General features: G+C 42.7%; 2 protein-coding genes across 4 annotated transcripts in view; both read right to left on the bottom strand.

Annotated features, from left to right (window-relative positions):
* Positions 1-7,073, bottom strand: part of glcci1a (glucocorticoid induced 1a) — an 83,745-nt gene extending 76,672 nt beyond the window's left edge. Inside the window, exon 1 of the mRNA XM_036565950.1 lies at positions 5,974-7,073. Within this exon, the coding sequence (XP_036421843.1) occupies positions 5,974-6,403 (430 nt within the window). The 5' untranslated portion in view covers positions 6,404-7,073. The remainder of the gene's footprint in view (positions 1-5,973) is intronic.
* Positions 7,074-10,358: 3,285 nt separating this feature from the next.
* Positions 10,359-12,636, bottom strand: part of umad1 (UBAP1-MVB12-associated (UMA) domain containing 1) — a 33,202-nt gene continuing 30,924 nt past the window's right edge. For all 3 annotated transcript variants that reach the window (XM_036565947.1, XM_036565946.1, XM_036565948.1), the window contains exon 4: positions 10,359-11,479. In XM_036565947.1, the coding sequence (XP_036421840.1) occupies positions 11,201-11,479 (279 nt within the window). In that variant the 3' untranslated portion in view covers positions 10,359-11,200. The remainder of the gene's footprint in view (positions 11,480-12,636) is intronic.

Genomic DNA, 12,636 nt, shown 5'->3' with positions numbered 1-12,636 from the left:
ATACTGCAACCTTCTGCAACATCAGCAACGCAAAGGCTAATATCCCAAAAGCGAACTATAACAAAAGCATCTCAGCCATGAGAGCAGACGTCAGACCCTCAAAGACACCTTGTTGATGGGACAGTGCTTCAAACACGAATAAGTATCACTAAAAACCCACTTTTTTCTGATTACAGATGAGAAAATGGTTAAATCCTGACCGGATTTGCGTGAAAGAGTGAAATTCAGGTTAACCAAAAGTCTCACCAAAGAGAAGACAAACACCAGGGAGGGATAAAAACACATTTCACACCCTGTCCCCTGTGTATTGAGCACATTCGAGCAACGCAGCACCGTAAGAGAACCGTGAAACAGACAGCAACCAGATACACGCAGACTCGCGGCGACGAGTTGAAAAATAAAAAGTGTTTGTAAGCAAATGAGGATCTGCCAAAGTGTTTTCCACTGTTCCTCACCAGCGAGACGCTGCACGGTGCCCAGGGGAGTTGTGAATGAAAGGTATCGACTGTGTGGGAGAGCGAGCTGATGGGGTGCGTCTGGCATTACGGATGAGGTCACCTCTTAAAGTTTCAGAAAAGGTCATGTGATGGAATGTAACCCGCGTCCGTGCCTCGGTGACTGCGGCCTTGTATGGGACCTTTTCAGCGTCACCCGACCGTGGTCAGTTGTTTTTTTTGGGTTTTTTTTATGACATCCTTGCAAGCAATTAAAGCAAACAACACTGCAAAGGCTCATGGCGTATCTCACCTCCATCCACGGGTAATATACTACTAAAGCAGAGCTGCACGATATATCATTCCATCATTGTTATCGCAATACTGGTCTGAAGGCTGGAATACGTAACTGAGTCCAGTAAAAAAAATGACATTGTTTTATTGGGTGCTGTCAACATCCCGACCAACCGCAGATGCTTAAGATTTGAATTGGAAATCACTCAAAAACTTCCACTATTAACACCAATTCAGATGCCCGAACATACATTTATTTATTTGTTTATTTATTTATTTTATCCTTCGTTCTTCGACAAATTGAAAGTGGGTGTATTTCTTGACTGCAACAGGTTACAAACTAATAAAAAGGACTCATTCAAGGCCCGACTGATATATCAGTTGGCTGACATTAGCAGTATTATCAGTATTGGCTGGTAAAATTGGCAATAATTACCGCCAGGATTCGAACTCTAAGGCCCAATCCCATTTCACCCATCGGCCCAACCACTTAGCCCTTAGCCATCCCTTTTGGGCGGTCACAACTAGGGGGTGGGGTGTCCCGGCTTCTTGTTGAGATGGAGGGGCACGGCGAAGTGTTAGGGCCACATGGCTGCCCAAACTGAGGTTTTTCAGAGACTCCAAACAGAGTGACATGAGGAAAAAAAAAGAAAAAATGCTAGGACGGCTGAACAAGAGACCAAAGAAACCCACAAATGTGAGAATTTTCTCCATTAAAAATGACAATAACCACTGTATTATCTCAGTTTAATGTCATTTCAATGTATTATGGTCCTTTTCTTCATAACAAGTATTAAAATTGCTAATAGTATGCTGATGTCTCTTTAGCTAGCTAGCTAAATCTCCCGTTCCACCTTAAATGGTGCAAAATCAAAAACTGAACGAGAAGCTGGAGAATAGCTGATTTCAGCATCATATAACGAATATAATAATTAAAAATTAAGAAATAAGAATTAGGGGTGGGCGATAAACGACTGTCTCATCCCGCCTCTTTAAAAGCATATGATGCCCTAAATGTAACTAAAGCCCAGCAGTGAGGAGCTGAACTTTACCCTCCTCTGCTGTCACTGCAGACTGGCAGGGTCACCTACAGAGCAGCGCTAGTAGCTGTTAATGAAGTGATGCTCTTTTTATTTGAGGGTCCCATTTCAGAGGGAAGACTTCAACCACTACCCCTTGTAGCTCAGTTAAGAAATGGGGTCGGACCTAAATCTACTGACAGCAGGGCAAAACCTTAGACAGCTGTGCCACAATATGAGCATCTCTTTAACTATATGATATCAACGCAGGCTGAACAGCTGAACACAAAACAGCATCATAGTAAATGTTCCAAAAACATCTAATCTCAGCTTTAGCATAACAGATAATATATAACAGAACAACGTTGTAGCACTCGAAACCTTTTATGAAGAAAACTAATGAAAAATAAGAAAAATAACAACGTAATAAACAGAAACCAAAAGCACAAAGCATTCTGGGTAACTCAGTCAGTCAGATCAGTCAGTAAAGCACCGTTTAACTAAAACAGGAGTATTACATTAAAAAATATATCACTGTTGTTGGAAGAAAACCTTGCATCTCCATTACTGACGTTTTCCAGTTTTTGGCATAATTTGAAAATGCATGTTGCTCTTTACATTGTGTGTAAATTTTATGATGAATAGACTAAATGAAACGGCCCAAAATGACTTGGGAAAAAAGACTGGTTCCATTGACTTACATTAAAAGTAAAGTGGGTTTTTTCCTACAATTTTGGAGATACGAGGTTTTGTTCCGACAACAGCGATAAATATAAAATTATATTGGAAATTACTGGTTATAAGAATTTTTCATCTGAAAATCGGTATCAGCCATAAAATTGTCAAATCGGTTGGGCCCTAAGGCATATCGCTGTTGTCAGAAGAAAAATATCTAATATCTCCAAAATGACAACTTTACAGGAGAAGGAAAAAACATACTTTACTTTTAATGTAAGTCAATGGAACCAGAGTTTTTGTCCAAGTCATTTTGGGCCGTTTCTATTGGTCCATTCATCATGAAATTTACATACAATGTAAAGGACAACAGGCCTTTTCAAATTATGCCAAAAACTGAAAAACAACCAAAATGGAGATACAAGGTTTTCTTCCGACAGCGGCGAAATGCAGTGTAATTTAGACAGCCAAACACCAAACAGGCTTACTGGCACAAAGTAAAGCTGAAATAATTCAGTCTACACACTAAAAGTACTGACTTTCGTTATCCTACTGAAGATGAGGTTGTATCTGCATGATCCAACAAATAGTGCTGATCATTATTCTGATTTTTTTGATACCGATACCTTCAATACTGGTTCCTGTTTTTGAGTGACATTGGAACTTCTCAGTACTCTGTAGTACTGAGTACTGAATGTTATTACCAGCCCCGCAGACCCCACACATCAATGCGTTTTAGTATACTGAAAGTTTCACTGTAATCACAACACATAACAGTACAATCATTAGTGGTATTTCGCCCATATCGTCCCCTGGGACTACAAACACGACCCTCAATGCGCCACAAGAGGTTTGCATCAAAACAGACTAAGCAAAATCAAATCCAGCTGGTTTGTGTGGGATGAAATCACTCTCAACAATATAGGCCTTAAATAATTAAATGGTCATACAAAGGCCCCATTTTGGAGCCTATACTGCAAGTTTTCGCCCTAGTAGGAAGCACTTATCTAATTACAGCAAAACTGGTTTAACAGTCACATATTTTTACTACACAAATACACATCTAATCGCTCCAGCTGGATACAGACAAGGAACACCCCCCTCGGTTCACTGGAGCTCAAGTTCAGAGCGAGGGAAGACGCCTTTAGGCCAAAGACGAGCGTCATCATATCCATCCAAGGCAACAGACACACACTGCAGTGGACATCAGGAATACTTTAAAAGCAGCATGGATTCATAATTGAGGGAAATTCTACTGATTCTTTCCAACTTTTAGTGCAATTCAACCACTAAGACTAAGTCATTTAGAGTGATTTTGAGGTGAAATGGTTCATTGTAGAGAAACTAACAGACTCTGGTTCCGCTCCAGTGGTTTTGATAGGAACCAGGGGTCAAAATGTCTGCAACACAAATACAGCCATTTTATTTACTGTCCAAATCCAGTGAACCTACACGTGTCTTCTGAGTGCCGATAATGGTAAAATAACAGTAATCCTGACAAAAATACACCTCAAAACAACGTTTCAGGCATCAGGCGGCTAATTTACAACCAGTTCATATAATAACTTTCTATGAGAGAGCTTCTTAAAGCATTAAGCTCTTCAGACATCTGGTTCCTATCACTGCCACTGTGAGCAACTTTGACTTGGTACGCTACTCTAGAACGACACATTTCACATCAAACCGCACTGAAAGACTTCGTTTTAGATCTTATTGACTAATTAATGCAGAATTTTTTTTTTTTTAAACATCAGTGAAACTGCCCTTTAAGGACGGGACACCTTAATAAGGTTAGTGTTCATTCATAGCTTCACTCGTGGTTCATTTCACATCAAGAGATCAAAGCAATGCTTTTGGGTTCCCTTCATAATAAGAGCAACTCAAACATCCATCACAATGGTTGGGCTGGACATCAATACGTGCAGTACTGGATTCAATGACTGACCTCTTAAAGGGGAATTCCACCACTTTTTAAAAAAGGAAGGATAATTCTGTTGTTGTGATGTAAACCGAGTGCTTCAGAGTGGTTTGGTGTGAAATGGTTCAGATGTCTTTACAGTGGTGGTGATAGGAAACAGGGGTCGCCATGACTACAACACAAATATAGACATTTTATTTACTATCCAGAACCACCAGTGAACCTACACGAGTCTTCTGAGGTTTTATATGGAATGATGATGGTAAAATAGAGGAAAATCTGAAATAAGTTTTCTTTGGGGACTATTTTGCCTCACAACACCCTACAAGGACTCCTCTGTCATGACTAGATTCAAACCAATGGATTAACAAGGTGTTTTATCATAAAACTATCACAAAACAACGTCTCAGACATCAGTGCAGTGAATTCATAACCATTTCGTGTACTAACATTCTGTGAGGGAGCTTTTAGAGGTGGACGTCTGGTTCCTATCACCACCACTGTGAACGATTCTGACTCTGTAAGTTTCTCTAGAGCAGAGCGTTTCACACCAAACCACTCTGAACGACTTTGGTTACATCATAGCCATTAAATTATGCACAAATTTTGAAAAATTGCTGGAGTTCCCCTTCAAAAGGGGTCTTTACTCTCTTCAAAGACCATGACAACCGCAAAAACAGTGTCTGCTGCACCTCACATCAACATATATGGATGAAGATTTGCCGACTGTATGAAATGCATGTTAATATTCAGCACTATGTCCAAACTGTTACTGTAACCAGGCCCTCTGTGGCTGTGACCAACCTGTCCATCTTTCTGCCTGTAAACATGGTCATCTCCATCCCCTGGTCATCTCCATTCTGACCAAAATAAACCATTTCATTCACACGATGCCCTCTTACAGCCATAAGCAGTGGAGAAATCGAGCTTTATGCATTTACAACGGGGTATTTTTCACATTACAGCCCAGCAATTCGAGCAGGGGAGCTAATGTTTACATGGCTAAGGCTAGCTAGCGTTAACCTAGCCAAGGCTCCAGCAAACGCAAATGGGGGTTTGAACTATAACCTACATCCTCAGACGAGGCGAAAAGCAGCGCATAAAATTAGGAAATAAAACCCATTTCGAGTCTTTACGGTGGACGAAAACACGTCTCGAGTTTTAATTTAGCCTTAAACAACCAGCAAATGCAGGAGAAAACAAATACCAACCGCACAGACGGAGATGAAATGAGAGAACCGCTGCAGAAACGGACGTGTTCTGCTAGACCATCTTCATATTTTCTCTAAAAAATGCCAAATGCGGGGGATTCGTTTCATTCAGGCGCCGAAAAACAAAAAACAAGACCCCGCCAACAGTTTGACCCAATTAAAGCAAGCGACTTAGCCCGAAGCTAGCCCTCACGAAGGGATACGAAGCTGAAGTCAGCTGCTTGTTCGAATTTCCCCGTTCCACCTTAAACGGCGCAGCAGTTACATTCTGGAGCTTCAGGCTTCAGAGCGTAACTGCTGCACCATTTAAGGTGGAACGGGGAATTCGAAGCTGGCGGATGCTTGAACTAAAACAACAACACCGACGACATATATGAGCTACTGCACCACCAAAAAGGAGCATTAGATCTTGATCTCGGTACCTCTAAGAGCAGGTGAGGTGGGGCGACCCTCCTCAGGTGAGCCCCGCTGGTGCTCAGGTGGAGAGCGGCTGAGCCGCGGGATTAGCCCGGCTTCCGCGGCGCCGTGTCCGGCCGGGTTCAGGTTCGGGCTGGGGCTGGAGGATTTCGGTGCTGCGGTGCTGCCGAGTGAGACGGCGGAGGATGAGGAGGAGGAGGAGGAAGAGGAGGAAGGGGAACGGGTTGGGCTGGGCTGGTTCGCACGTAGGAGCTGGTAGGGCACCGTGGCACGGATGGGCTGCAGGCGGCTGCCGTTGGTGGATGATGATGATGACGATGATGATGATGATGGTGGTGGTAAAGGGTTGGAGGGGGAACCGGCGGTGCTGCGCTTGGCCCGGTGCTGATGATGATGATGATGTTGAGTCGAGTTGGCAGATGAAGATGCTGACATGACTATCACTATAAAAAAATACAGAGAAAGCAACTACAAAACTACAAAAATATGCTGTCTTATTTATTCACTGGTACCTGTTCTGAGCAGTCGGCACGATTTCTTTATTAAACAGTGTAGGTTTTAGGTTTCTAAGCGCCTTAAGGTTGTTTTGGTGAACGAACTCATAGAAAGCAGCTACATTTTCCCAGCACTGTAATCTGCCTAGCGATCCTCATCGAAAAAGAAGAAAGTGCACCGTTTTCGTTTCCTGCATTACCGATATGACAAAGAAGTTCATAGGAGGTTATAAGCGATACTTCTCTTTAGTTTGAGAAAGGTTTCAGGCACGATTTGGGACGAGAAAATAAAGTTTAAACTGAAGAAATGTAATCCGGAGTCGACAGTCTGGACACCCCTGTAGCTCTACTGCACTCCAGATGACAGACAGTGACTGAGGGGGATGGGGGAGGAGCCACGGTGTACTAGCGCCCCGCTGATTGGTGGAGAGAGTGAATAATAATTAGGCCGAACTCTGCGATTGGCTAATCGGAGCCAATGAAAAGGATATTAGTTCAGGCTGAGCTGAAGATACGGAACTTTCCAAACCGAATGTAGTCAGACTGCATGAGTTACACTACAACTACGATCAGGCTTAACATTCTGACCACCTCCTTGTTTCTACGCTCATTGTCCATTTTATCAGCTCCACTTACTATATAGGTGCACTTTGTAGTTCTACAGTTACAGACTGTAGTTCATCTGTTTCTCTGATACTTTGTTCGCCCCCTTTTACCCTGTTCTTCAGTGGTCAGGACCCCCATGGACCCTCACAGAGCAGGTACTGATTGGGTGGTGGATCATTCTCAGCACTGCAGTAACACTGACGTGGTGGTGGTGTGTTAGTGTGTGTTGTGCTGGTATGAGTGGATCAGCCACAGCAGTGCTGCTGGAGTTTTTAACACCTCAGTGTCACTGCTGGACTGAAAATAGTCCACCAACCACAAATATCCAGCCAACAGCGTCCTGTGGGCAGCGTCCTGTGAGCACTGATGAAGGACTAGAGGATGGCCAACACAAACCGTGCGGCAGCAGATGAGCTATCGTCTCTGACTTTACATCTACAAAGTGGACTGACAAGGTAGGAGTGTCTAATAGAGTGGACAGTGAGTGGACACAGTGTTTAAAAACTCCAGCAGCACTGCTGTGTCTGATCCACTCAGACCAGCGCAACACACACTAACACACCACCACCACGTCAGTGTTACTGCAGTGCTGAGAATGATCCACCACCCAAACAGTACCTGCTCTGTGAGGGTCCATGGGGGTCCTGACCACTGAAGAACAGGGTAAAAGGGGGCTAACAAAGTATCAGAGAAACAGATGGACTACAGTCTGTAACTGTAGAACTACAAAGTGCACCTATATAGTAAGTGGAGCTGATAAAATGGACAGTGAGTGTAGAAACAAGGAGGTGGTCATAATGTTATGCCTGATCGGGGGTATATCGACTTAAGTAGAAGTAACTACCAAAAATAAACTGAGGTATATAAATAAATAAAAAAGTCCAAAAAAAGAACAACACAGTGGGACCTCTTAGGTAATTCAGTATCTACCTAATTCTGAACTGACAATTCAGAATTAAACCAAACCTAAAAACGGAATAAGAGACCAAAAAATGACTAAAATTGAACTGTGGAAAGTATATTCATTTGAAAGACTCAGTACAGATCAGACTAAAGACAGTCAAACACAATAATAATGAGCAGATCTTTATGTATGTTAATATCATCAGAGTACCTTGTAGAAGAAAGTAGTTAGAAACAATGTAAAATCCACTCGAACCACAGAGAAAAAGGCCTAGATATGGGAATAAGTAATACACGCCACAAACCAAGTGAAGAACCTAAGAACCATTCTTTGTTCATTTTCCATGACCTGTAAACAGTAGAATGCACTGTGCTGAAACCCAGCCAGTCATTCCAAAAATTCTACTGTATAGTCTATAAAATAAACACTACTGAAATTCATTCGGGTGTTCTGTGGTTAAAAAAGCTGCTCTGTTGTTCAATTAGAGAGATTCGCTTACAGTGTTGAACCCCTAACCCAGTCCAAAAAGCATGCATATGAAATCCAAAACACACGTACACATAAACAAAGACATACAATGTCCACAGCAAACAATGACAACAGTGCGGTAACAATGAGACCAAAAACCCAACATGGGGAAAAAAAATGAGAAGCGATATTTCATGGAGAGTAGCACTTCAACAATTCTCATTCCGAAGCGCTTTAAAAGTCATGTTTCCAGAGGTGCCTGCATGGCCCCAAATATATATTTAATAAGAGCATTTTTCTGTAACGTCTTCAGATGTATTCCTGCAAGAGCTTCTTAATCTGTACCTGTGGTTTTGAAATGCTAAAATATAGGAATTAACGGTGAGCCAAGAAAGAAAACAGACATTTGGCAGAAAAGTTCGAAACAATAAGTTAATAGAAGTTCGTAAAACAGCTGTGCATGCATGCGATACAGTGTAGTGTCGGAAACAAAATGAAGTGGGAAAATACTCCCAGTTCTCTCATCGCACATATGATTTTCTCATGCAACAGAAATAAATACAAATGAAAAATCATTTTAAATTCTTAATAACTAAGATACAGAACATCATGCTACAGCTCTTCTGTTCCATAAATACTCACTTCACTCAAAAAGTCCTGAGAGCGCATAAAAGCAAACACTTCATATTCGAACTTCGCATCTCATCCTTGTGTTTGAACCGTGCAAACTCCAAATTGGTGAGACAGCTTGGCAAAAAGCCAGTTTTACACAGTTTTCCTGTTTTTCCCAAATGTAGTCAATCAGTTTAGACAAGGTTGGTGTCTAAAGTTTGATTCTTTAGTTTTACACTGGAGCTATGAGGCTAATGAAGGTAACAAGTAATAGAAGCTAATACCTCACCAGTTGACACTGCTGGGCAATGATGCTGCAACACACATGCTTATGATATGTTTTGCCGTTCCTGACAAACATACAGTAACTGGGCAGCTCTCTAGCTTCTCTCTGCACACCACACACGCTGGATTTGCTGCATTAGTGTCCCCAGTCATGATGTATTTTTCTATTATGTCATATTTTATAACCGCATGATGCTTTTTCTTCTTGGTATTGTTTTCTTTCTGGTCTCTGGTGGCCTTTTTGTGTTTGTAGCCCCAGTAAAACTTTTAATGTTGTCAATTTCTTCAATTTTGACCCCTTCACCTGCTGTAGCCACCACCTGAAAGCAGCTAATAGCATCCTACATACATACATGAGCCAATAGAGATGATGTATAAAATCACAAAATTTAATTAGAAAAATTTTAATGTCAAGTATTAAGCTTAAAAAATACTATCAGAATAATGTACAATGATCAGGCATAACATTATGACCACCTCCATGTTTCTTTTATCAGCTCCACTTACTATATAGGTGCACTTTGTAGTTCTACAGTTACAGACTGTAGTCCATCTGTTTCTCTGCATACTTTGTTAGCCCCCTTTTACCCTGTTCTCCAGTGGTCAGGACCCCCATGGACCCTCACAGAGCAGGTACTATTTGGGTGGTGGATCATTCTCAGCACTGCAGTAACACTGACGTGGTGGTGGTGTGTTAGTGTGTGTTGTGCTGGTCTGAGTGGATCAGACACAGCAGTGCTGCTTGAGTTTTTAAACACCTCAGTGTCACTGCTGGACTGAGAATAGTCCACCAACCAAAAATATCCAGCCAACAGCGTCCTGTGGGCAGCGTCCTGTGACCACTGATGAAGGACTAGAGGATGACCAACACAAACTGTGCAGCAGCAGATGAGCTATCGTCTCTGACTTTACATCTACAAGGTGGACTGACAAGGTAGGAGTGTCTAATAGAGTGGACAGTGAGTGGACACAGTGTTTAAAAACACCAGCAGCACTGCTGTGTCTGATCCACTCGTACCAGCACAATAAAGTGCACCTATATAGTAAGTGGAGATGATAAAATGGACAATGAGCGCAGAAACAAGGAGGTGGTCAGAACGTTATGCCTGATCGGTGTAAAGTACAGTAATGATAATAAAGTAGTGGATTTCAGCAGTTTGGCTACAAACTCCCCCCCAGCTCACAGCTTCACTGCTGACGCCCAGTAAAAAACGATCCACAGCCTGGTCTCGGTCTGCAGCTTGGGGGTTGGGAAGGTCTGGTCAACACGTTGTTGCTGCAACTCGGCGAGCAGCACTGTGCTCTTATAAGTATATAATCATCTGGTATAATTATGCACACTTTTGTGTTTTTGCATCGGATCAATCCTCCAGTCCAGCCTTGGTCACGCCTATTTCAGAAGGCAACATGAAGTGCAAATGTCTAGTGTGACAGCAGCTGAAGTTACCATACTTGTTTCAAACCGTGTCGAGTTGAATGTTCTTGCTTATGTGGTTTCTGACTGTATGACATACTGTTATCTATAAACATGGACAGAAACATATACTGTTTATACTGAAACCACATAAGCGAGTCTGATTCAGATCAGTGTATTTTAGATAAGTGTGATGTGCGTACTGATTTAGGCCGTTTGTTCGCAGTTTGTACTAATCGGTGGGCTATAAACTTCCATTACTCATTAGCTACATTAGCCCTAGAGCCCAAGCGCAAAACTAAAGAAGCAAACTTCAGACACCAAACATGTCTATGCTGATCGACCACATTTAGGGTAAGAAGGGGGAAAACAGTGTAAATCTAAATCTAAATTTAGCCAAACCGCTGCTCTAAGAAAGGCCTAGGAGTGTTTAGATCAACTGACAGGCTTCATGGCTCATAGAGCACTGAGTTTTCCAGAGTGAAGTCATAACAGAAGCTGGCCAGGTTTTCGTTGATGTCCCGAGGCAGGACGAACTCTGGTATGAGGGGCAGGCCGGCCTGCATGGCCAGGACATGTGGTGCCAAGGTGAACGGTATGTCTCCCAGAAGCTCTGGAAGAGCCGGCGCGGCTTCTGTGCTCTGCGGCTCTGCGGCGGATTTAGCGGTCGGCGCCACTGGAGTGGACTGGACAGCTTCTGTAGTTCTGCTCAGCCCCGCACTGGATGACTGTGCAAAACAAAAGAAGAGAGGAGGTGTGACGTTACATTAGACGCTGCAATTAATGGTTATTCTATAATTGATTAATTATCATCATTATCATCAACAGTGCTGGCTTGAAGAACCATCATTCCACGTTCCATCTGACAGTTTCGTCTATTATGATGTGACTATACAACAGAAGCTCTATCGCCCCCTACACTTCCTGTAGTGTATTACCATCTGTCAGAATCGCCTACTGAACACGAGGAGGCAGAATTTTCACGTGTATTTAATAGCCATGAAATTGAAGAAATCAAATTAGCTTTTCACTAACATTCTACACCGATCAGGCATAACATTATGACCACCTCCTTGTTTCTACGCTCATTGTCCATTTTATCAGCTCCACTTACTATATAGGTGCACTTTGTAGTTCTACAGTTACAGACTGTAGTCCATCTGTTTCTCTGATACTTTGTTAGCCCCCTTTTACCCTGTTCTTCAGTGGTCAGGACCCCCATGGACCCTCACAGAGCAGGTACTGTTTGGGTGGTGGATCATTCTCAGCACTGCAGTAACACTGACATGGTGGTGGTGTGTTAGTGTGTGTTGTGCTGGTCTGAGTGGATCAGACACAGCAGTGCTGCTGGAGTTTTTAAACACTGTGTCCACTCACTGTCCACTCTATTAGACACTCCTACCTTGTCAGTCCACCTTGTAGATGTAAAGTCAGAGACGATAGCTCATCTGCTGCTGCACAGTTTGTGTAGGTCGTTCTCTAGTCCTTCATCAGTGGTCACAGGACGCTGCCCACAGGACGCTGTTGGCTGGATATTTGTGGTTGGTGGACTATTTTCAGTCCAGCAGTGACACTGAGGTGTTTAAAAACACACACTAACACACCACCACCACCACGTCAGTGTTACTGCAGTGCTGAGAATGATCCACCACCCAAATAGTACCTGCTTTGTGAGGGTCCATGGGGGTCCTGACCACTGAAGAACAGGGTAAAAGGGGGCTAACAAAGTACACAGAGAAACAGATGGACTACAGTCTGTAACTGTAGAACTACAAAGTGCACCTATATAGTAAGTGGAGCTGATAAAATGGACAATGAGCGCAGAAACAAGGAGGTGGTCATAATGTTATGCCTGACCGGTGTATATTAAACGCAGCGCTGTGTT

Source organism: Colossoma macropomum, unplaced genomic scaffold (genome assembly GCF_904425465.1).
Source record: "Colossoma macropomum unplaced genomic scaffold, Colossoma_macropomum, whole genome shotgun sequence".
NCBI lineage: Eukaryota > Metazoa > Chordata > Actinopteri > Characiformes > Serrasalmidae > Colossoma > Colossoma macropomum.
This window is presented reverse-complemented; position numbering and strand designations above follow the sequence as displayed.